The 26,609-nt window shown below is 38.8% G+C and overlaps 1 protein-coding gene across 2 annotated transcripts in view; it reads left to right on the top strand.

Annotated features, from left to right (window-relative positions):
* The window catches only part of IGBP1 (immunoglobulin binding protein 1), a 47,012-nt gene extending 20,985 nt beyond the window's left edge, over nt 1-26,027 (top strand). The window contains exon 6 of one of the 2 annotated variants that reach the window (NM_001242584.1): nt 25,546-26,027. In NM_001242584.1, the coding sequence (NP_001229513.1) occupies nt 25,546-25,688 (143 nt within the window). In that variant the 3' untranslated portion in view covers nt 25,689-26,027. Of the gene's footprint in view, nt 1-13,107; nt 14,178-25,545 lie in introns of those variants that run through there. The other variant, XM_005227997.5, reaches the window with a different exon arrangement.
* The last annotated feature ends 582 nt before the right edge of the window (nt 26,028-26,609 follow it).

Genomic DNA, 26,609 nt, shown 5'->3' with positions numbered 1-26,609 from the left:
TCATTGTGGGTTCACTGATTATAACAAATGTACCACTGTGATGCTTGATAGTCTGGAGAGTCTGTGCCTCTGTGGGACAGGGTATATAGAAACACTGTGTACTTTGCATTCAATTTTACTGTGTAATTAAACTGCTTTATTCTTTTTCTTAATATATATATTTTATTGAAATAGTTAATTTACATTGTTTTTCAGGTACACAGCAAGGTGATTTAGTTATACATACACACATACATTATTTTTGAAATTATTTTCCATCATGTGAAAAGTGAAAGTTAGTAACTTTGTATCCAACTCTTTGTGACCCCATGGACTGTAACTCACCAGACTCTGTCCATGGCAAGAGTATTAGAGTGGGTTGCCGTTTCCTTCTCCAGGGGATCTTCCTGACCCAGGGATTGAACCTGGGTCTTCTGCATTCCAGGCAGATCTTTACCATTGGAGCCACCAGGAACCATATTGACTATAGTTCCCTGTGCTATGCAGTAAACCTTTGTTGCGTGTTTCATATCTATTTTTTAAATAGAAATCTAGCATTCTGTTCATGCTAAGTCAAACAAGTGGAATCAAAATGTCATAATTTTTTTTAGTTAGGCAAAAATTAATAAGTTTTGTAAAATATATATATTTTATATATGTATACTATATATATATTTATATATGTATACAAAAGCTTTTCTACTATACTTGATAAAGGCTTGAGAAAGAACATAAAAAAAAAAAGAGATGGAGAAATTGGAAAACATAAACTAAATGAAATGGGAGCACTGAATATGAAATAGAAAAAGTGAAACTAGATAAAAGTAAAAGATCATCATATAGTTCAGTTGTTTTTAAGCATGACTGCTCATTAGAAACATATCTGGAGCTCTGGAGAAAAAAAGCAATACCTGGGCATTTGTATTTTTCAAAAAATTTCAAGATAATTCTGATATGCATCTGGATGGCTTTTAAAAAGTGATTACAGGTTTTTCCATTAAATTGTAGTTTTGGTGATACAGAGTTCTACTTTTCTGTTGACCAATCATGATACAATGGTATTAAGTGAGTAATAGTTACATAATCACAATAGTAAAAGATATTTATCAGTTTTCACATCAATAGCCAGACAAAAAAATAAAAGATAATTACAATTGCATGCCATAATGGGAATATGATTAACTTAACTATATAAAATAATTACATAGAATGTGAGGGGGTCAAGCCAAGGGACGTGGTAAGTGGAAGTGCGTACATGCACATATTTTCGTCCACCCACCCAGTCTATGTCTTTTGGTTGGTGCATTTAATCCCTTTTCATTTAAAGGTAATTATTGATATGTATGATCCTATTACCACTTTCTTAATTGTTTTGGGTTTATTTTCTGTAGGTCTTTTCCTTCTCTTGTGTTTCCTGTCTAGAGAAGTTCCTTTAGCGTTTGTTGTCAAGCTGGTTTGGTGGTGCTGAATTATCTTTAACTTTCGCTTATCTGGAAATCTTTTGATTTCTCCATCAAATCTGAAGGAGAGTCTTGCTGGGTAGAGTATTCTTGGTTGTAGGTTCTTCCCTTTCATCACTTTAAATATATTGTGCCATTCCCTTATGACTTGTAGAATTTCTATTGAGAAATCAGCTGATAGCCTGATGGGAGTTCCCTTCTATGTTATTTGTCATTTTTCCCTTATTGCTTTTAATATTTTATCTTTGTCTTTAATTTTTGTCAGTTTTATTACTATGTGTCTTGGTGTGTTCCTCCTTGGGTTTATCCTGCCTGGGACACACTGCTTCCTGGACTTGGTTGACTATTCCCTTTCTCATGTTATGGAAGTTTTCAGCCATTATTTCTTCTCAGGTCCTTTCTCTCTCTCTTCTCTTTCTGGGACCCCTATAACGTGAATGTTGATATGTTTAATGTCCCAGAGATCTGTTAGGCTGTCTTCATTTTTTTTTCATTCTTTTTTCTATATTCTGTTCTACGGCAGTGATTTCCACCATTCTGTCCTCCAGGCCGTTTATCCATTCTTCTGCCTTAGTTATTCTGCTATTGATTCCTTCTAGTGTATTGTTCATCTCCATTTGTTTGTTCTTTAGTTCTTGTAGGTCTTTGGTAAACATTTCTTGCATCTTCATTGTTTTCCTGAGATCCTGGATCATCTTCACTATCGTTTTGATTTCTTTTTCTGCAAGATTGCCTATCTTCACTTCATTTAGTTTTTTTTTTTCTGGGGTTTTATCTTGTCCCTTCATCTGGGCCATAATTTTCTGCTCTTTCATCATGATTAACCTTCTGTAATGTGGTTTTTGTTTTAGCTGCTGTGAGACTGCTTCTTCTGTCAGCTCTCTGGTGAATGAAGCTAAAAGGCTTATGTAAGCTTCCTGATGGGAAGGACTGGCAATGGGAAAAACTGGGTTTTGCTCTGGTGGGCAGGGCCTTGCTTAGTAAAGCTTTAATCCAATTATCTGCTGATGGGTGAGGTTGCACTCTCTCCCTGGTAGTTGTTTGGCCTGAGGTGACCCAGCCCTGGGGTCTGTGGGCTCTATGGTAGGATTAATGGTGACCTCCTCTAAGAGGGTGTACACCAAGCAGGACTTTCCCAGCCTGCTGCTGCCATTGCCCTGTCCCTGTGGTGATCCCCTGCCGAACCATGCCTCCACAGGAGGCCCTTCAACACTAGCAGGTAGTTTTGGTTCAGTCTCTTATGGGGTCTGAAGGAGAAGGCAATGGCACCCCACTCCAGTACTCTTGCCTGGAGAATCCCATGGATGGAGGAGCCTGGTGTTGCTGCAGTCCATGGGGTCGCTAAGAGTCAGACACGACTGAGCGACTTCACTTTCACTTTTCACTTTCATGCATTGGAGAAGGAAATGGCAACCCACTCCAGTGTTCTTGCCTGGAGAATCCCAGGGACGGGGGAGCCTGGTGGGCTGCAGTCTATGGGGTCGTGCAGAGTCGGACACGACCGAAGCGACTTAGCAGCAGTAGCAGCTTATGGGGTCACTGCTCCTTTCCCTTAGATCTTGGAGCAGACAAGATTTCGTTTGTACCCTCAAAGACTGGAGTCTCTGTTTCCCCAGTCCTGTGGAAGTCCTGTAATCAAATCCCACTGGTCTTCAAGGCCAGATTCCCTGGAGATTCCCAGTGCCTTTGTTGGATCCCCAGGCTGGGAAGCCTGACGTGGGGTTTAGAACCATCACAACAGTGGGAGAACTTTGGTATTATTCTTCTGCAGTTTGTGGGTCACCTACTCAGCAGGTATGGGATTTGCTTTTATCATGAATGCGCCCCTCCTACTGTCTCACTGTGGCTTCTCCTTCGTCTTTGGATGTGGGGTATCTTGTTTTGCTGGATTCCAGTGTCTGCCTGTCAGTGGTTGTTTAGCAGGTAGTTGCGATTTTGGTGCTCTCATAGGAGATGAATGCATGTCCTTCTACTTGCTATCTTGAAACAGAAGCCCCTTTAAATTCCCTGGCAGTCCAGTGGTTAGGGCTCTGTGCTTCCACTGCAGGGGGCACAGTTTTGCTCCCTGGTTGGGAAACTAAGATCCCACTAGCTGCACAGCATGACCAAGAAAACAAATAAAATTGCTCTAAAAATAAGGTCTATTTAAAAGAAAATTAATGCAAAGAGACAGAGATATAAAGTCAATGGAGAAATTCAAAGGGAAGAAGGCAAGAAAGAATGAACAAAACAGCAAAAAATATAGGAAATGAACAGAAAACCAATAGAATGGTAGATTCTAATCCAGCTGATCAGTAATTATATTAAATATCAATGGAATAAACCTTTAAATTAGAAATCAGATTATCAGACTCACCTGTATACTGTCTACAAGAGATACATTTTCTTTTTTTAATTGAAGTATAGGTGATATTATATTATTTTCAGGTGTACAGTATTCATTATTTTTGTAAATTATGCTCCATTACAAGTTTTTACAAGATAATGAATTTTGTTCCCTATGCTATATAGTGTATCCTTATTGGTTATTTATATTATACATAGTAGTTGGTATCTGTTAATCCCATAACCCTAATTTGTCCCTCCCCACTCCCTCTGCCCCCGTCCCTCTGTTTTATATATCCATGAGTCTGTTTCTGTTTTACGTATCCATTCATTTGCATTACTGTTTAGAGTCCACATATGAGCGATGCACATTGTTTGTCATTCTCTGTCTTATTTTACTAAGCATAATACCCCCAGGTCCATCCATGTTGCTGCGAATTGCAGAATTTCATTCTTTTTTATGGCTGGGTCCATCGTGTATGTGTATATATATATACCACATCTTTATCCATTCGTCTGTTGATGGGTACTTGAGTTGCTTCTATATAATTGGCTATTGAAAATTGTGCTGCTATGAACATTGGGTTGCATGTATCTTTTTGAATTAATGTTTTCATTTTTTCTAGATATATACCTAGGAGTGGTATTGCTAGATCATATGGTAGTTCTATTTTTAGTTTTTTAGGAACCTCCATGCTGTTTTACACAATGGCTATATCATTTACATGCCTATCAGCAGTATATGAGGGTTCCCTTTTCTCAACATTGTCTCCAACATTTGTTATTTGTAGACTTTTTTATGATAGCCATTCTCACTGGTGGGAGATGATATCTCATTGTGGTTTTTATTTGCATTTTTCTAATAATTAGTGATGTTGAGCATCTTCTTATGTGCCTGTTAGCTGTCTGTATGTCTTCTTTGGAAAACTCAGGTCTCTGCCCATTTTTCCATTGGGTTGTTTATTTTTTATGAAGAATTATATGAGCTTTTTATATATTTTGGATAATAACGCCTTATAGGTCACCTCATTTATAAATATTTTCTCCCATTCTGTAGGTTGTTTTGTCAATATTTCCCTTTGCCTTGCAAAAGCTTTTAAGTTTATAATTACATTCCATTTGTTTAGTTTTGCTTTTATTTCTTTTTACTTAGGACACAGATCAAAAAAAATATTGCCATGATTTTTATGCGAGAGTGTTCTGCCTATATTCTCTTCTAGGAGGTTTATGGTTTCAGGTCTTAAATTTGCATCTCTAATCTATTTTGAGTTCATTTTTGTATATGGTGTGAGGGAATGTTCTAATCTCGTTGTTTTACATGTAGCTGTCCAATTTTCCAAGCACCACTTATTGAAGAGACTGTCTTTTCTTCATTGTGCATTCTTGCCTTTTTTGTCATAGATTATTTGAACATAGGTGAATGGGTCTATTTCTCTGCTCTCTATTCTGTTTCATCAGTCTATTTGCCAGTTTTTGTGTCAGTACCATCCTGTTTTGATTACTGTAGCTTTGTAGTGTAGACCGAAGTCTGGGAGGGTTATACTTCTGGCTTTGTTCTTCATTCTCAAGATTTCTTTGGCAATTCAGGGTCTTTTGTGGTTCCATATGAATTTAAAGGTTGTTTATTCTAATCCTGTGAAAAATATCATGGGTATTTTGATGTGTGTGCTCACTCAGGCAGTTGTGTCGGACACTTTATGACCCTATGGACTTTAGCCTGCCAGGCTCCTCTGTTCATGGGATTTTCCTGGCAAGAATACTGGTGTGGGTTGCCATTTCCTCCTCCAGAGGATCTTCCTGGAGCAGGGGTCGAAGCCACATCTCCTGCATTGCAGACAGATTCTTTACCACTGAGCCATTTTGGGGAAGCCCTGGGTACTTAGATAGGGATTTCATTAAACCTGTAGATTGTTTTAAATAGTATGGCCATTTTGACAATATTAATTCATCCAATCCACAAGCATAGGATATCTTTCCATTTCTTTGTATCATCTTTAGTTTCCCTCATAAATGTTTTGTAGTTTCCAGAGTATAGTATGTTTCCCTCTTCTTGGTTAAGTTTGTGTGCTGTGCTTAGTCACTCAGTCATATCTGACTCTTTGCAACCCATGGACTATAGCCCGCCAGGCTTCTGTACCCATGGGATTCTCCAGGCAAGAATACTGGAGTGGGTTGCATGCCCTCCTCCAGGGGACCTTCCCAACCCAGGGATCAAACCCAGGTCTCCTGCTTTGCAGGCAAACTCTTTATCATCTGAGCCACCAGGGAAGCCCAAGAATACTGGAGTGGGTAGCTTATCCCTTTTAAGTTAAGTTTACTCCTTGGTATTTTATTCATCTTGATGCAATTTTAAACAGGATATTTTTTTTGCTTTTGCTTTATGATATTTTATTATTAGTGTATAGAAACAAAAGGTTTCTGTGTATTGACCTTGTATCTGACAACCTTGCTGAATTCCTTTATTAGTTCTGATAGTTGTATTAGTTCTAATGGGTGAAGACTTTAGGGTTTTCTAGATATGACATGTCATCTGCAAATAGTGACAATTTTACCTCTTCCCTTCCAACTTGGATACTTTTTTAAAATTTTTCTTGTCTGATTGCTGTGACTAGGACTTCCAATACTATGTTGAACAGAAGTGGCAAGAATGGGCATACTTGTCCTGATCCAGAATTTAGTGGGAAGGCTTCCACCTTTTCACCACTGAGTATGACATTGGTTGTGAGTTTGTCTTAAATGGACTTTATTATGTTGAGATATGTTTCCTTGATACCCACTTTCAGAGTTTTTATTATTATTGTTGAATTTTGTCAAATGGCTTTTCTGTATCTATTGAGATGATCATGTGATTTTTAGCCTTTTGTTAATGTGGTATATCATATTAATTTGCATATACTGAAGTATCCTTGTGACCGTGGAATAAATTCAACTTGACCATGGTGTATGATCCTTTTTATATATATTTTAGATTTGATTTGGTAATATTTTGTTGAGGATTTTTGCATCTATATTCATCAAAGATACTGGCCTGTGGCCTTTTTCTGTAGTGTCTTTGGTTTTGGTATCAGGGTATTGGTAGAATGAATATTGGTAGAATAGAATCGTAGAATGATTTGAGAGTGTTCCTTCCTCTTCAATTTTTTGAAAAGTTTGAGGACAGGTATTAGTTCTACCTTATGTTCAGTAGAATTCCCCTATGAAGTCATCTGGTCCTGAACTTTTGCTTGCTGGGAGTTTTTAAATTACAGATTCAACTTCATGTCTCATGATTGGTCTGTTCAGATTGCCTGTTTCTTCTTGTTTCAGTTTTGGCAGGTGTAGAGTTTCTAGAAATTTGTTCATTTCTTGTCAGTTGTCCAGTTTGTTGGCATTTAACTGTTCACAGTATCCTCTTAAGACTTTTGGTATATATGTGGTTTTGGTTTTCATTTCTCCTCTTTTCTTATTTTGTTTATTTGGGTCCTTTCTCTTTTCTTCTTAATGAGCCTGGCTAAAGTTTTATCAATTTTGTCTTTTTAGAAAAGTAGCTCTTGGTTTCTTTGATCTTTTCTGCTCTTTTGGTCTCTGTTTCATATATTTTCTTTCTGATCTTTATCATTCCCTTTCTTCTGCTGACTTTGGGCTTTGTTATTCTTTTTCTAATTCTTTCAGGTCATAGGTTAGGTTGTTTGAGATTTTTCTTGTTCTTGAGGAAGACCTGTATAGCTTTAAACACCCCTCTTGGAACTGCTTTTGCTATATCCCATAGATTTTGAAAAGTTGTGTTTCCATTTTCATTTGCCTCAAGGTATTTTATGATTTCCACTTTGATTTCATCGTTGACCCATTTATTTTTTTAGTAGTATGTTGTTTAGTCTCCACGTATTTGTTCTCTTCCCATTTTTCTTTCTGTGATTGATTCTAGTTTCATACTGTAGTGGTGAAAGAAATGGTTGATTTAATTTCTGTCCTCTTAAATTAAAAAAAAAATATTTATTTGGCTGCATCGGATCTTAGTTGCAACATGTGGGATCTTTCATTGCAGCACACAGGATCTTTCATTGCGGCACGAAGTCTCTTCTTTGTGGCTCATGGACCCTTTGCTGTGGTGCATGGACTTCTCTCTAGTTGTGGCACACAGGCCCCGCAGTGTGTGGGCTCAGTAGTTGTGGCATGCAGCAGGCTCAGGAATTGCAGCATGTAGGCTTAGTTGCCCTGTAGCATGTGGGACCTTAGTTCCCTGACCAGGAGTCAAACCTGCACCCCCTGCATTGGAAGGTGGATTCTTAACTGCTGGACCACCAGGGAAGTCCCCTGTCCTCTTAAATTTGTTGAAGCTTGTTTTGTGACCTCTCCTTGTATGTGATTTCTCCTGGAGGACATTCCATGTGTACTTGAATGTGTATTCTACTGATTTTGGATATAATGTCCTATAGATATCTATTAAGTTTAACTGGTATATTGTGTCATTTAAAACTACTGTTTCCCTATTGATTTTGTCTGGATGCTCTGTCCATTTGATGTGAGTGGGTTGTGAAAGTCTCTTACTATTACTGTATTATTGTTATTTTCTTCCTTTATGTCTGTTAGTATTTGCTTCATTTATATAGGTGCTCCTGTATTGGGTGTATATATGTTAATGAGTGTAATAGCCTCTTTTATTAATCCCTTTAGCATTTTATAATGCTGCTCTTTCTCTTTTGGTATAGCTTTATTTTAAAGTCTATTTTGTCTGAAATGAGTCTTACTTCCCTCTCTTATCATTTCCATTCACGTGAAGTATCTATTTCCATCCCCTCACTTTCTGTCTGTGTACTCACTAGCCCTGAAGTGAGTCTCTCACATGGAGCATATTGAAATGTCTTGTTTTTTATCCAGTCAGTCTATGTCTTTTGGTAGGAGCATTTAGTCCTATGATTATGGTATGTACCTCATTGCCATTTTATTACTTATTTTCCAGGTTTTTTTTTTTTTTTTTTTTTTTGGTAGTTCTTCTCTACTCATTTCTTCTCTTTGTTTCTACTGTTGTGGTTTGACTTTCTTTTGTACTATGCTTGGGTTCCTTCTTTTTGTTTTTTGTGTTATCTGTTTTAGATTTTTTATTTGTGATTACCATATATGTTAGTTAACATGTAATTATATCTACATGTTTTAAACTGGTAGTCATTTAGATCTACATTTCTACTCTCCTCCCTCACCTTTTGTGTTTTTCATGTCATGTTTTTCATCTTCATACGTATCTGTTTATTGTAGTTATAGTTGCTTTTACAATTTTTTTGTTTTTTAATCTACACACTGGCTCATTTAACTAATCTTTGATTGTTACTATATATTGTCTTTCCTAGTGGGGTTTTCTCTTTCCTATAGATTCTTCTTTTCCATTTAGAGAGATCTTTCACTGTTTCTTTTAGGGTAGGTTTAATATTGATGAATTCTTTAAGTTTTTACTTGTCTAAGAAGTTCTTTCTCCTTCTAAATGGAATAATTATAAGTGGAATAATCTTGCTGGGTAGGGTGTCCTAGGTTGCAGGTTTTTCCCTTTCAAGGCTTTGAATATATAATGCCATTCCCTTCTGATTTGCAAAGTTTCTGTGGAGAAATCGGTTGATAGCCTTTTGGGGATTCCCTTGTATGTGACTCTATTATTCTCTTGCTGCTGCCTTTAAAATTCTTGTTTTATCTTTAACTTTTGCTATTTTAATTGTGATATGTCTTGGTGTGGGTCTGTATGGTTTCATTTGCGGGGGGACCTTCTGTGCTTCCTGTACCTGAATATGTTTCCTTTTTCAGGTTGGGGACATTTTCAGCCATACTTTTCTTCAAGTACATTTTTGATCCCCTTCTCTCTCCTTTCTTGAATTCCTATAACGTGAATATTGGTGAGCTTAGTGTTATCCCAAAGATCTTGTAGATTCCTTACATTTCTTTTTTTTTGTTTGTGTTTCTGCTCTTCTAATTGGGTGATTTCCATTATTCTATCTTCCAGATCATTTGTGTTTTCTTGTGTTATCACTTAGTCTGATATTCATTCCTTGTAGTGTTTTTATTTCAGATATGAAATTATCTGTTTTTGATTGAATCTTTTAAATATAATCTGTGATCATTAATATAGGATCATTCCTTGTTAAAATGATCAGTGTTTAGATCAGTTATTTTCCCTATTTCAGTTAATATTTTTTATTGCCAATGTTTCAAATTCTTTTTCTAGTAAATTGTTTCTGTTTCATTATTTATTTGGGGATTTACTCTTCCTCTTTCAATTGAGAGCAATTACTCTGCCTTTTCATTTTACCTAACTTTCTATGCCTCTGAATTTAGGTGAAACAGGTACTTCTTGAAGGGGTGTTCCTATGTGGGAGCATCCCTTTTCAGACTGTGTATGCCCATTGCATTTCATGGGAGAGATGGATTTGATGTGGACACCAGTCATGTCTTTCCTCAGGGTGTGCTCATAGCTATCACCTTGATAGAGGGTATGGCTGGAGATGGAGGTGCTAGCACAGGGTGGGAAGTGGAACTTCCTCTCTGCTCAGTGTCTGTCACCACCCTGTCAGTACTGAGTCTGATCCCAAGTTGCGGGAGCGGAAGTCCTGAGGGATGAACTTGAGCTGGCTCCATTCCCATTAAGTATGTGTTTTCCCTGCTCCCCATACTTGGGACCGTTGCCATAAAGGATGAGAATGCCAAGCCAAGTAGGGCTTGTGTGCCTACAGAGATCCAATGCTCTGCCTTTGTAGAGGTCTGCAGCTTTCCTAAGATGCAGTCAATGGTTGTGTCTTTTCCCCAATTGTGGCTACCCTAGGGCTAGTGCCACACTGTGACATGGAGTGGGCATGGCCAGAGCATTCTCTCAGCTTGGAGTGGGGCACCCATGCGGCAAAGTGGTTGTGGGCAACCCAGCAGCTGTGTTGCCATCATAAGCCTAGGCTGCTTCTGAGATGCCTCTTGAGTAAATTCTGCCACTGCTGCCCAGCCTGGGGCTCTGCCCCAGGACCAGGTAACCTCTCCATCTCAAAGTCAAGTCTTTTCCCAGATCCTGGCCACCCTAGTTCCAGTACCACACTTGTGGCATGAAGTGAACAGGGCTGGAGCATTCTTTCAGCTCTGGCTGGAGAGCATAGCATGGCTGTGCATAGCATGTTGCAGGGAAGCAGTAGCCTAAGCCACACTTTTCTCTGTCCTGCCTGGGGGAAGTCCACCTGTGCTCTACTCATGAGTGGAGTCCAGGCTTCCTTATGGACTTCCGTGTACCTTTACTTACAACCTTGATTGTACAGGAGTCTTTCTGCCAATTTCCAGTTTTTAGTGAGAATTGTTCCATGTGTAGATTTATTTTTGATGTGTTCATGGGTAAAGGTGAGCTCCACATCTTTCTCCACCCTCTTGATCTCCTATCAAGAGATACATTTTAAATATAAAGGTACAGTTTGGTCAAACATAAAACGATTAAAAAAATAATACCACACTAACAACAGACATAAGAAAGTTGCAATAGCTATAGTAATGTCAGATAAAGTAGACTTCAAGACAAAAGGTGTTACTGGACTCTCAAAAGCACGTTTAGTGCTAATAAAAGGGTCAATTTATCTGGAAGACATAGGAATCCTAAATGTGTTTGTGTCTAATAACAACCTTCAAATTACACGAAGGAAAAATTGACAGAATTAAATGGAGAAATAGACAAATCTACAACCATAGTTGGAGATTTTCATACTTTTCTTTCAGTAACTGAAAAAGTTTCTGGACAGAAAATCAGTAAGGACATAGAAGATCCGGACAGCACTGGCAGCCACCTTAGCCTCTTTGACATTTACAGAAAAATATATCCAATAACTGCAAGATAACACTTTTTTTCAAGTGCACATGGTATGTTCACCAACTTACATCATGTTCTAGGCCACCGAATAAGTGTCCATAAATTTCAAAGATAGAAATCACACTGTGTTCTCTGACTACAATCTAATTTAATTAGCAGTCAATAACAGCATACCTGGGGCTTCCCTGGAGTGGTAAAGAATCTACCTGCCAATGCAGGAGATGCAGGTTCAATCCCTGAGTCGGGAAGATCCCCTGGAGAAAAAAATGGCAACCCACTCCAGTATTCTTGCCTGGAAAATCCCATGGACAGAGGAGCCTGGCAGGCTATGGTCTGTGGTGTTGTGGGAGAGTCAGACACAACTTAGTGACTAAACCAGGCTTCCCAGGTAGCTAGCTCAGTGATAAATTTACCTGCCAAGCAGGAGGCATGGGTTCAATCCAAGGGTCAGAAAGATCCCCTGGAAAAAGAAATGGCAACCCACCCCAGTATTCTTGCCTGGGAAATCCCATGGGCAGAGGAGCCTGGTGGGCTACAGTCCATGGGATCACAAGAGTCAGACACAACTTAGTGACTAAATAACAACAACATACCTAGGAAGTCCCTAAATTTTTTAAAGTTAAACAACTACTTCTAAATAACCCACATCAAAGAAGAAATCACAAAGAAAATTAGGAAGTATTTTTAACTGAATAATAGTGAAATACATCAAAACTTGTGAGATACAACTGAAGCAGTGCTGAGAGGGAAGTGTATAGCTTTCAGTAGTTATGTTAGAAAAAAGAAAGGTAAAATCAGTCTCTAAGATACTACCTTAAGAAGTTGGAGAAAACAAGAACAAAATAAGCCTAAAGTATATAAAAGAAAGGAAACAATAAAGACAGCCTGGGAGGCAGGGTTGGTGGTAGTAGTGTTGCACAAAAGTTGAACATATATATACTCCCATGACAGTTTCACTCCCAAGTATATACCTAAGAGGGATGAGAGCCTTCTGTCTTCAAAAGGTTTGTACAAGAATGCTCATACCAGAATTATTTGCAATACCCCAGAGTGAACACTACTCTAAATGCCCATACATAATAGAATGGATAAATAAATTTTGGCGTATCTGCACAGTGAAATACTGTTAGCAATAAGGTTAAACAGACTATAGTTCTTCAGTTATAAGTAATAACAAATATTAATTTGTTAAATTTTACAAATACAATTTGAGGGGAAAAAAACAGAGAAGAGCATAGAGTTCAGACACAGGTGAAACTTGTGTATGCTGGTTAAAAGCCAGTATGATGTTCACCCTTAGTCAGAGATTATGAGTGAAATTGGACCTGAGGGCGATTTCTGAGGAGTTAGTAATGTTTTGTATCTTAATTTGGGCACTGATGATATGGATATATGTTCAGATGTGAAAACTGATTTAGCTATCCTGTGTTTGTGTATTTTTCTGCATGTATGTTGTTATACTTCAATAAAAACACAAAAGAAAAAATTCATAGACAATATTTATAACAAAACTAAGTGACAGTGTATCCCCATGAAATTCAAAAACAGGTAAGGGAAGATCATCATAACCACAAGATCAACTAGTAATGGGCATCTGTGTAAGCAGAAAGAGTTTGACCATCTGAAAGAGCTGAAAATGCGAGAATTCCAAAACAGCAAACAGTATTCACTAAAAAAGTGTGGCATTCTGACAGGTGCTGTTTCATTGCATTTGAGGTGGTTTTGATTCGCATTTCCCTCATGATTAGTGATGTTGAGCATCTTTTCATGTGCCTGTTGGTCATCTGTATGTCTTCTTTGGAAAATGTCTGTCTCAAATTGTATTGAGTTGTCTGAGTTCTTAATATATTTTGGATATTAACCCCTTATCAGACATATCATTTGCCAATATCTTCTCCCATTCAGTAGTTTTTGTTTTGCTGATGGTTCCCTTTGCTGTGCAAAAGCTTTTTAGTTTCATATGGTCCCATTTGTTTACTTTTGCTTTTGTTGTCCTTGCCTGAGGAGACTGATCAAAAAAGAAAATATTGCTAAGACTGACTTCAAAGAACATACCGCCTATGTTTTCTTCTAGATGTTTTATGGTTTCAGGTCTTATATTTAAGTCTTTAATTCATTTTGACTTTATTTTTGTAAATGATGTGAAAAAATGGTCTAGTTTTATTTTACATATAGCTACCTTGTTTTCCCAACACCACTTAGCCATAAAAAAGAATGAAATCTTGGAATCTGTGACAGTATGGATGGATCTGGAGGGTATTATGCTAAGTGAAATAAGTCAGAGAAAGATGAATACTGTATGTTTTCACTTATATGTGGAATCTAAAATATAAAAAAAAATGAGCCCCCCAAAACCCAGAAACAGACTCATAGATACAGAGAACAAACTAGTGGTTGCCAGAAGGGAGAAGAATGGGAGGAAGGGTGCAATAGGTGAAGGGGATTAAAAGATACAATTTACCAGTTATAAAAGAAATAAGTCACAAGGATGTAACTTATGGTACAAAGACTACAGTCAATAATATTATAATACCTTTGTATGATGCATAACCTGTACAAATATAGGATCACTGTGTTGTACATCTGAAACAAGTATTGTAAGTCACCTATACTTGAATTAAAAAATTTTAATGAAAAAAAAAATAAGTGTGGCAGTTCATTTTAAGAACAGTAATTGAAATGGGAGGGGTTTTACCTTCCAATAAAAACTGAATGAATACAAGGAATCTCTTGTCAGAAGGTCTGAAAGGGATGGAGCTGTCTAACCCTTAATGAACTCTTGAAAATGAGGCACCAGATCTCCCTACTCACACAGTCCCACACTGAGGAGAAATTGTTGAGAATAGAATTCAAATGAGCAGAACAGGGACAGTAAAGGAGGAGGAAAGAGAAGGTCCGAGAATGGGAGAGAGGACCACAACCAAGACTGTAATCAAGTAAGTCATTATATTCCTTTAACATACATTAAAAACAGAAAGGGTGCCTCTGTGAAGTTAGAAAAGCCACCCTGAACCATACTTCTTTCTGAAAGTTCAGGAAAGCTTAGTACACCTAAGAATGAGCAACAAATTGTGATGATGGTTGCACAACTCTGAATATACTAAAAACCACTGAATTGTATACTTTAAATGGGTGAATTTTATGGTATGTGAATAATATCTCAATAAAGCTGTAAGAAAAATGAATGGAAAATTACCAAGATCAAATGCCACACAAAATTATTATAAGGAGAAAAAAGAATCAAAAGCATTCCATGTTGCTTATCTGTTTTATGTAAGTAGTATGTATGTTAATCCCATACTCTTAATTTGTCCCTCCCTCTCCCCTTTGGTAACCATAAGTTTGTTTTCTATGTCTGTAAGTCAGTTTCTGTTCTGTATATAGATTCATTTGTATTATTTTTTAGATTCTACATGTAAGTTAGATAAAAGAATATAATCTGAAAATATATAGATATATGTACGTGAATCACTTTGCTGTACACCTGAAACTAACAATTTTGTAGATCAACTATATTTCAATTTTTTAAAAAGGGAAAAAAAGCATTCCAGAAAGACACACTCAAAGAACAATAAATCTAAAATATACTGTTTAAAAATTAGTTAGAAGACATTAATAAAATTAAAGAAGACATAGAAGAACCATAGATAGCAGGATTAGAAAAATTCAGAAATGTAGTGACAACTTGGGCCAATAAGAGGAAAGAATCATTTCAGAAATGAAGGATAAGGCAGCACACTCTCTGACATAAATCATAGCAATATTTTAAAAGCTCTGTCTCCTCAGGCAGAGGAAACAAAAGCAGAAATAAACAAATGAAACTGATTTAAATTTAAAGACTTCTGCACCACAAAGGAAACCAACAACAAAATGAAAAAATAGCCTACAGAATGGGAGAAAATATTTGTAAATGATATGCCCAATAAGGGGTTAATATCCAGACTACATAGACAGCTCATATAATCAATATGGAAAAAATAATTGAAGAATAGACAGAAGATGCAAGGAGCTCAAACTTGGTAATCTGTGACAACTTAGAGGGGTGGGAGGTGGGAGGGAGGTTCAAGAGGGAGGAGACATGTATACCTATGGCTGATTCATGTTGATGTATGACAGAAACCAACACAATATTATAAGTCAATTATCCTCCAATTAAATAAATTTTTAAAAAAGAAGTAAGGAACTATACAGAGGGAAGTCGGAAGGGGGAAAACAAATATTTATATTAACCCATACTTCCAGAATCTAGAAAAATGGTACTGATGAACCTATTTGCAGGACAGGAATAGAGACACAGATGTAGAGATCGGACTTGGGAAACAGCAGGGGAGAGACAGGGTGGGGCAAGTTGAGAGCGGCACTGACATATGTACACCACCGTGTGTAAAATAGACAGCTCCCTGCTGTGTAACATGGAGCTCAGCCTGGCACTGTGATGGCCTAGAGGGGTGGGCTGGCGTGGGAAGTGGGAGGGAAGTTCAAGAGGGAGCGGATATACATATACTTACGGCTGATTCACATATGGCAGAAATCAACACAACACTAAAGCAATTATCTGCCTGTTAAAAAAAATGGACAGAAGACCTGAGACATTTTTCCAAAGAAGATATACAGATAACAAACAGGTACATGAGAAGATGCTCAGCATTGCTAATCATCAGGGAAAGGCAAGTCAAAACCATAATGAAATACCCTCTCACACTTGTCAGAATGCCTATCATCAAAAAGTGTACAAATAACAAGTGTTGGTAAGGATGTGCAGAAGTGGGAACTCTAGTACACTGTTGCTGCCGCTGCTTAGTTGCTTCAGTCATGTCCGACTCTGTGAGACCCTATGGACTACAGCCTGCCAGGCTTCTCTGGCCATGGGATTCTCCAGGCAAGAATACTGGGGTGGGTTGCCCTGCCCTCCTCCAGGGGATCTTCCCAACCCAGGGATCAAACCCAGGTCTCCTGCACTACAGGCAGGTTCTTTACCGCTGAGCCATCAGGGAAGCCCAGTACACTGTTGGTAGGAGTATGAATCGGTGCAGCTATTATGGAAGGCAGTGTAGTGGTTCCTCAAAAATTAAAGTAGAACTACCATATGATCCAGCAATTCCACTCCTGGATTTTCTATTTCATTTTTTTAAACTGGAGGATAATTGCTTTACATTGTTCTGGTTTCTGCCATACAGCAGTATGAATCAGCCATAAGTATATATCTATGTCCCCTCCCTCTTGAACCTCCCTCCTACCCTACCTCCACCCCATCCCATCCCTCTAGGTTGTTACAGAGCACGGGTTGAGCTCCCTGGGTTGTACAGCAACTTCCCACTCAGTTCAGTTCAGTTTAGTCACTCAGTTGTGTCCGACTCTTTGCGACCCCATGAACTGCAGCACGCCAGGCCTCCCCGTCCATCACCAACTCCCGGAGTTTACTCAAACTCATGTCCATCGAGTCGGTGATGCCATCCAACCATCTCATCCTCTGTCGTCCCCTTCTCCTGCCCTCAATCTTTCCCAGCATCAGGGTCTTTTCCAATGAGTCAGCTCTTTGCATCAGGTGGCCAAACTATTGGAGTTTCAGCTTCAACATCAGTTCTTCAAATGAACACCCAGGACTGATTTCCTTTAGGATGGACTGGTTGGATCTCCTTGCAGTCCAAGGGATTCTCAAGAGTCTTCTCCAACACCGCAGTTCAAAAACATCAATTCTTTGGTGCTTAGCTTTCTCTATAGTCCAACTCTCACATCCATACACGACCACTGGAAAAACCATAGCTTTGACTAGACGGACCTTTGTTGGCAAAGTAATGTCTCTGCTTTTTAATATGCTGTCTAGGTTGGGCATAACTTTCCTTCCAAGGAGTAAGTGTCTTTTAATTTCATGGCTGCAATCACCATCTGCAGTGATTTTGGAGCCCAGAAAAATAAAGTCAGCCACTGTTTCCGCATCTGTTTACCATGAAGTGATGGGACCAGATGCCATGATCTTAGTTTTCTGAATGTTGAGCTTTAAGCCAACTTTTTCACTCTCCTCTTTGACTTTCATCAAGAGGCTCTTTAGTTCTTCTTTCCTTTCTGCCATAAAGGTGGTGTCATCTGCATATCTGAGGTTATTGATATTTCTCCTGGCAGTCTTGATTCCAGCTTGTGCTTCCTCCAGCCCAGTGTTTCTCATGATGTACTCTGCATAGAAGTTAAATAAGCAGGGTGACAATATACAGCCTTGACCTACTCCTTTTCCTATTTGGAACCAGTCTGTTGTTCCATGTCCAGTTCTAACTTGCTTCCTGACCTGCATACAGGTTTCTCAAGAGGCAGGTCAAGTGTTCTGGTATGCCCATCTCTTTCAGACTAGCTAGCTGTTTTACATATGTTTTTACATACGGTAATATATATGTTTCAGTGCTACTCTCAAGTCGTCCCACCCTCTCCTTCCCCCACTGTGTCTACAAGTCAGTTCTCTATGTCTGCATCTCTATTCCTGCCTTGCAAATAGGTTCATCAGTACTGTTTCTCTAGATTCCATATATCTACATTAATATATGATAATTTGTTTCTCTCTTTCTGACTTCACTCTGTTTAACAGGCTCTCGGTTCATCCAGCTCATGAGAACTGACTCAGATTCATTCCTTTTTATGGCTACCACTCCTGGATTTTTAATCCATAGAAAATGAAAACATTAATTCAAAAAAATACTTGCACCCCAATGTTCATAGCAGCATTGTTTACATTGCCCAATATATGGAAGCAACCTAAAGTCTCAATAAGTGAATAGATAAGATGTGATAAATATATACAATGTATTATATCTTATATGCGATAAGATGTGATATATATATATATATTCAATGCCATTAAAAAGAATGAAATATTGCCATTTGCAACAACATGGATGGCCCCTAGAGGGTAATATGCTTGGTGAAAAAAGTCAAGAAAGACAAATACTATATGATATCACTTATATATGGAATCTAAATATATATTTGCCGAGGTCCAGCCCCCGCTGATTCAGGGAGTTTGAAACGGGGACAGCGTCGGCGAGGATCAGGATACAATAGCTTCAATTAGATATTAATTAGAGATGTAAAGAGTAATAGAATGAGGATAGCTCAGTAGGAAAATTCAGTGGAGAAAAGAGGCTGAGTAGCTTGGTTTGCGCGGGAAACCAATAAAACTTCAAGACAAGAAGTTTGCACCACTTACATAGGCCGCAGGCGTCCTTCCGCTCTCCCGAAGGAGAGGAGACACTGAGGCCTCCCTGGTCAGATCTTAGAAGCCCAGGCATAATTAGTAAGCATGGTGGGCTCCGCTCTCCAGATGGAGACTCAGCCAGAGTTTGAGAGAGAGAGAGAGAGACATGGGGAGACCAGTCTTTCGAGGAACTGATCCCAATTCTTTATTTTCCATGGTCTACTTTTATACATTGAGATGTTATGCAAAAGTCACGCAGAGTCAGCAGTCCTGACTTTTATCAAAGTCAGGTGCTTCATACAAATGTATACAGAGGTCTTAGGGGTGTTACATCATCTTCTGGCCAGGGGGCCTGCTGACAATTTATGACCCTCTCCTTGTGACAGTGGTCAGTCAACCAGGACACTCATTTCTCCAGGGGTGATTATTCTTAAAAAAGACTCCACCTTCCAAAGGTACCAGATAAAGTTACATTCCTATAGGGTGAGGGTGTAGTGGGTTTTAATTAAGGAAAGAATTTACTTAGCCTAAGGTCTAACATGATTAATATCAAAGGTTAATACTTATTTCTTCTATATATTCATTAATGTGTGTAAGGGCAGGGGATGTGGAGACTTAGCAACAAACATTGGCTCAACAGATGAAAAACCCTTCACCAATACAATTTCTAATCAGCCCACTATACTTACACTAATGGTTTTCTAACTTTTCTAAGGAACCTGTTTTTAGAAGGTTTAAAGCATCTCGTGCCTCTCACGGTTGGGAGGCTGTGAGCAATCACATGTGGCCGGACAAGCCTGTCAGGCAGGCTAGAGAACCTTCAGAGGAGTTTGTAGGTTGAAACACTCCTATCACGCCCAGGAATTATTATTAACTGGAGCTCTAAGTTAACTCCTTCTCTGAAAGAGGTGGTGGGGGACAGCCCCCCGTAAAGTCAGAGGTGTAGGTGAGAGCACAAGTAGTAAAGTAGGCAGGCTCTGGTTATGGGGGTAGATGCTCCAGAATTTCCAGGGAGACTCCTGAGGCTTGATCCCGCCTTTGCATACGTCGAGCCTCCTTCCTCATGACCTTTGCCATGGCCTCACGCTGGCCCCCAACATATATTAATAAATATAATAATATAATAACATAAGTAATCTAATAATAAATATATCTATGAGAACTAGAGTCAGAAATACAGAGAACAAACAGGTAGTAACAAGTGAGGAGAGGAAAGGGAGGGAAGGGCAAGGTGGTAGGGGATTATGAGGTACAAGCTACTATGGATAAAACAAATAAACTATAGGAATATATAGAATTGCACAGGAAATACAGCCAATATTTTTAAACTATAAATAGAGTATAATCTATAAAATACTGAATTACTATTTCGTACTCCTGACACTGACTCATTTGAAAAGACCCTGATGCTGGGAAAGATTGAAGGCAGGAGGAGAAGGGGGATGACAGAGGATGAGATGGTTGGATGGCATCACCAACTCAGTGGACATGAGTTTGAGTAAACTCTGGGAGTTGGTGATGGACAGAGAGGCCCGGCATGCTGCAGTCCATGGGGTCACAAAGAGTCAGACACAATTGAGTGATTGAACTAAACTCCTGAAACTAATATAATATTGTAAATCACCTGTACTTCAATTTGAATAAGAAAAAAGAAACAAAACAAGTGAGTGAACACAACAGAAAATACCTTTCTAAAGTAAGAAACTTTTAAATCAAAAAGAAACAAAGATAAACAGAATTCTAGAAAAAGTGAAACATGAAAAGTTAGCAGAGACATATGGAATAAGATTATCTGAAAAGAAAACTAAAGCAAGGAAAATAAATAAATGCTCAAAAATAACATTGAGGAAACTTTCCTGGAACTAAAAAAAAAAGGTTTGATTTTAAAAAGCACAATATGTACCTGAGAATTTTGACCCAGAATGACTAACAACAAAATCCACATTCTAATAAAATTACTAGATTTTTCTTTCTAAAGAGAAATGTCTTGGATACTTCAGCAAAAACAGTAGGTAGTTTGTAAAGGAAGGAAAATTAGATCATCTTCAAACTTTTTGACACCAATACTTTGTACTAGAAGAAAATGGAGTAACATTTAAGATACTCAAGGGGAAAAAATGTAAGTCAAGGACATTATATCTGGTAAAAATGACTTTTAGGTATAAATGGCACAGGTATTTATCAACATGCTAGAACTCAGGAAATATTGGTTCCATAATCCCTTACTGAGAAATTTGCTGAAGAATGAACATAAGACAACCAAAATAAGAGACACTGATATCAGGACTGGTGGTTAACATTAGTTACATATAGAACTAAGACTAAATGAGATTTACAAGGGAGGGAGTAGAGTATTCATACCTATATGCCCTGTGCTCTGATAACATAGATATAGCATAACTTTCTTTCAATGAAGAAATGGGGAAAGCACATGCAAAAAAAAAAAAAAATGAACTATTCTCAGCAGTTATATTGGTAGCAGTATTAGTTATTCCAAGACTGTGTACTGTGAGATAATATAACCGAGTAATTATGAGTAATTATTCAAATTCCATCATCCTCTGTCTTTGAGGGCTAAGACTTTTAGTGTGGAAGAATACAGATGTACTTCAAAAGAATTTAAGTTAGAAACAAAACAGCCCTGTAGTCTTGAATATGAACTCATGAGGAATTTTATTTAAAAGTAAACATACGCAGACACACTTTTGCTTTATCCACTGAAAAGACTTAGAAATAATGAACAGCCCAGAAGCAGTGAGCACACGTAGTAACTCAGTTTGTGTTCTTGAAATACCGTTCCCATTCAAAGAAACCAGGATGTATTCGAAAGAGAGCTAATTCCAGGCCCGGAAATAAAGAAGATTAACTTGGAACATCTTGTTATAGAAGATAGGAAAGAAGCTTTAAAAGACTACTACAGTCATATCAGAAAGTCTCAGAAACCAATTTGAAGGTGTTTCCACAGGCCAGACAGTTTGGCTTCAAAAAGGATAATTGCCAGTAGCAACGAGCACATCTAGTACCCAAACCTTGGTTTCTAATACCATTTTCCAATTAAAGGAACCAAGGGCTCTTTAGAGCAAACAAACTTTTGAGGTGTTAATGTGACAGAGCCTGCTGAAAGAACTGTCACTGGCCAAAACTAGAAGAATGTAAGCAGAAAAATAACAGTATCAGATTATAACAAAAGGTATAAAACAAGTATCCATGAGCGTATAGTGATAGAAATAAATGACTAAACTGTACAGAAAAATTCAAAATAATTTGTGTGTATACATCTGTCTAAGGACTTCCCTGGTGGCTTAGACAGTAAAGCGTCTGTCTACAATGAGGGAGATCCAGGTTCAATCCCTGGGTCAGGAAGATCCCCTGGAGAAGGGAATGGCAACCCACTCCAGTACTATTGCCTGGAAAATCCCGTGGACGGAGGAACCTGATAGACTACAGTCCGTGGGGTCGAAAAGAGTCGGACACGACTGAGCGACTTCACTTACTCACTCACTCACACCTGTCTACACCTGTCTCAAGGAGGTGAAGCATAACTCCTCACTTCATAAGTGGAGGCTGTGTTTAGTTACTTGCTTCCAAAGACTATAATGTAGAAGAAGGGAGGAGCAGTAACTTCACAGTTGGGAACCGTACAAACACTACCTTAAGTGATCCTAGCTAACATCAGCAGTAATAAGTCATGTAATAAGGTGTATAGCCTTGATTTGATGTGATGAGGAGGGAGCCTCACTGTGTTTTTCTCCTCCAAGTCATAACCCTAGTCTAATTATGAGAAAAATATCAGGCAATGCCAGGTTGAGGAACATTCTGCAAAATACCTGAGTATACCTCAAAACTGTCCAAATCATCAAAAACTAGGAAAGGGAGAAATTGTCACAGCCAAGAGCAGACTAAGGACACAGGGGACTAAATGTAATATGGAATACTTGATGCAATCCTGGAACCAAGAGAAAAAAAAACAAAACAGGACATTAGGTGAAACCTAAGGAAATTTGAATAAAGTGTGAGCTTTAGTTGTTAATTCGGAGAAAGCAATGGCACCCCACTCCAGTACTCTTCCCTGGAAAAATCCCATGGATGGAGGAGCCTGGTGGGCTGCAGTCCATGGGGTCGCGAAGAGTCAGACATGACTGAGCGACTTCCCTTTCACTTTTCACTTTCATGCATTGGAGAAGGAAATGGCAACCCACTCCAGTGTTCTTGCCTGGAGAATCCCAGGGACGGGGGAGCCTGGTGGGCTGCCGTCTCTGGGGTTGCACAGAGTCGGACACGACTGAAGTGACTTAGCAGCAGCAGCAGCAGCATAGTTAGTACCTGTGCGGCTTCCCTGGTGGCTCAAAATTGTTAAGAATCTGCCTGCAATGTAGGAGACACAGGTTCGATCCCTGGGTCAGTTAGATCTCCTGGAGAAGGAAATGGCAACCCACTCCAGTGTTCTTGCCTGGAGAATCCCAGGGACGGGGGAGCCTGGTGGGCTGCTGTCTATGGGGCCGCACAGAGTCGGACACGACTGAAGCGACTTAGCAGCAGCAGCAGTTAGTTGTTAATTATGTATGTATCAGTATTGGTTCATTAGTTATAACACACAAACCATAGTACTGTACGATGTTTACAATAAAGGGAACTGGGGTACAGATGTATAAGAACTCTGTATTATCACAATTTTTCTGTAAAACTATTCTAAAATTTAAAAGTTGGAACATCTTTTAGAAGTCATTGCAATTCATTGAAACCCACCAAATATGAGTCCCACCAAATCCATGAGTCCATAACTGTATTTAAAAAGAAAAATTGTTCAATTTCAAAGGATGGTAAGGAGCTAATTTATTGCCTTGAGAAATGGTAAATTAGAGCGAAAGAATCAGGCATTTATCTTGTCCTTTTTTCTGGGTTACTAGTAGTAGATGAGGGGAAGCCTCTCTTTATAAAAGCATTCTACTTAATAAAAAAGAAATGTTAAAGTTAAGAGTATCACCTTTTTGAAACCCCAGGAAAATTAATGAATCTAGACATTGAGCATCAACAGCTGCTAACATCACAACATGTGAGACACAATACTGTGTGCCAACACCACCTATTTTCATGTGGGAGGGATCAACCCTGAGTCACATCAAGCTCTGTAACCACTTGCCAATCTGCAAAAATACAGAAGAACATGTTGGACTCCATCACTACTATGTAGTCAGCAAAATCCAGATTTTTCCAGAAACTACAGGTCAAATGCTCCAGCCTCTTCGATAGATAACTTGTAAAGAAAGAAAGGGATTGAAGAAGAAACCTGTAAATTAAAAATATATCAAAATATTTTTAAATGGGTAAAACTAACCTCAGAAACATAATGCTAAGTGAAAGAAGTCAGACACAAAAGACCACATGTTACTTGATTCCATTTATGTGAAATCTTCAGAATAGGCAAATCTATAGAGATAGAAGGTAGATTAATGATTTCCAGGGAAGGAAGTAATGGGAATTAACTGCAGATGAGTACAAGGAATCTTTTAGGGGTGATAGAACATTTTTTTGAGACAGCAATTTTTAATATTTATTTGGCTGTGTTGGGTCTTAACTGAAGCATGTGAGATCTAGTTCTTCGACTAGGGACCGAACCTGGGCTCCCTGCATTGGGAGCATGGAGTCTTAGCTACTGGGCCACCAGGAAAGTCCGGGGTGCTAGAAATTTTAAAAATTGGATTGTAGTGATGGTTGCACAACTCTGTACTAAAGATCTTTGAGTGAAAAATCAGTGTAGAAATGGACAACTCTGGTGTCTAGGGATGCATGCTTGGATAATAAACTTGAAGAAGTTATTACTATAAAAGGCAATATAGCGGTTACCTTTGGAGGGTGAGGATATGATTTGGATGCTCATAGAGAAACCTTGTGGATGGGTACAGAAAATCTTATTTCTTGACCCAAGAGGAGGCTATAAAGGTATAGCCTCCTTCTGAAAGTTTTAAGTTATATATATTTTTGTGTGATTTCCAATATCTTTTATTTTACAATAAAAGGGTTAAATAGAACACAAGACTCTTAAGCTATTAAGACAGATCAGGTTCCCTACATATTTCATTCTTTATCATAGTGATGAGAGTATTTCTCGTGGGCAAATTCAAGGTAGCTAGGAAATGTTCCCCTTAGCTCACAGCAGAAAGAAAAAGTCAGTGCAAAAGAGAAATGGAGCATTTAGTTTCATTTCTTTTGCGTGTACACTGCATGACAAGTGCCATTTGGACCTCACACCCTGTTCCAAACATGTGCAAAATAACATACATTCTTTTCTGGTGGGTTCAACTGCCCTGTGATATCCAGTTTTACACGTAAAATTGTAGAACTGTAATAAAGGAAGGAGGAGGAGCAGTCACCTATAGTCAAATCACAAATCATAAAATCAAATATTTTTTACTTTAATGTTTTGTCATGCAAGTGGGATAACCACTATGCTACGGAAATACTTCAGTGTTTTTGGTTTGCTGGGGTTTTGTTGGTCAGTTGGCATTTCTGTTTTATGTTGTGAGGGCTTAGCCATTTTAGCAAGAATTCTTTCCCAAAATAGAATTCATTTTGAGGGGCAACTTTTATGTGTTTGCCTTCTTATGAAAACAGCTCAGACAATTTTGTCTTACATGTCACTTGTTAAGTAATATTAAGTACTGTCCCCAATTCTGCTTGTCCCAGGGTAGACAGCTAGCTATATTTTCCTTGTCTTCATGTTATGTGGTCGTGTTCAGAGTGGAGCTGGGGCCCATGATGGTCCCTCCTTTCCTCACCCCTGCTTTCTCATTTTTATGATTGGGCAGAGTTTAAAAGAACAGCTCAGCAACAAGAAGATCAGGAGCATGAGGAGGAAGAGGATGATCAGGCAGTCCGCAGAGCTCGGGAGTGGGATGACTGGAAGGACACCCATCCTAGAGGCTACGGCAACCGGCAGAACATGGGTTAGCCTTCCCACAACAAGACAGGACAACAGGGGCTTACATCTTCCCCGCCAAGGACAACTGTGCTGTCTCCCCCTCCCTGGTCTTCTGCTTCAGCTCTGTACAACGAAGGCAGAGATGCTTAGTCTTGCTTAGTGTTCAATAAAATGTCAAGCAATGAAGTGTGTATTTGTACCCTAAATGATAAGCCAGAAATCTTGTTTTGGCATTAATCATTCTCATCATGGTATATTTTAATTTTCTTAAGTGGAAAGAAAAGAGGACAGAGAAATGGCTCTGTATAATCAATCAATGTCTGTATGAATTATCTTGAAAAAATAAAAATAAAGGTCCCTTCTATCACATGCGCCTGTGCAGAAATAATGGTATCAGCTGCTTTTTTGGGAGACTAGGGGGAAGGGGGTCAGCTATGGGTCCCTGGCCTTATGGCAAGATCCTGGTCATCTCTCTTTGATGTTGCCAGTGAGTTACCCAGCGTCAGAGCTGCCCAGGCTAGCTGGAGCTTGCTTTCTCCTTCTTACCCTGGTACTGTGAACCAGCCCAACACTTGCTTTACCAAAATGAGCACAAAAGCCAGGACTTTTCCTGTCATATGACCCTGTTTTCAGGAATTATAGCTATAAAGGAACTGACCATAATAATCCTATCTACCCAGTCTTCCTTGCCTCAGCCATGAGAAATGAGGAAACAGATAAAGCACTATGAGAGCCATCCTTGTGTGTGCATCTGAGACTGGGGCCTTTATTCTCGAATTATCTGAAACCCTTAGGGTAAAGAATAGTTGAGGCTATAGCCTAACTCTTAAGCGGGCTGCTGGAAGATCATTTTGGCCCTCTTTGCCTGTTCTGTGCATACCTGGCATGGTCCCAAGCAGTCAGTGTGCTGTGGTGGTCATTTTGCTGGTAATAAGGTACCTGCAGTCATGC

Source organism: Bos taurus, chromosome X (assembly GCF_002263795.3).
Source record: "Bos taurus isolate L1 Dominette 01449 registration number 42190680 breed Hereford chromosome X, ARS-UCD2.0, whole genome shotgun sequence".
NCBI lineage: Eukaryota > Metazoa > Chordata > Mammalia > Artiodactyla > Bovidae > Bos > Bos taurus.
Note: the sequence above shows the minus strand (reverse complement) of the source record. Positions and strands in the feature narration are given on the sequence as shown.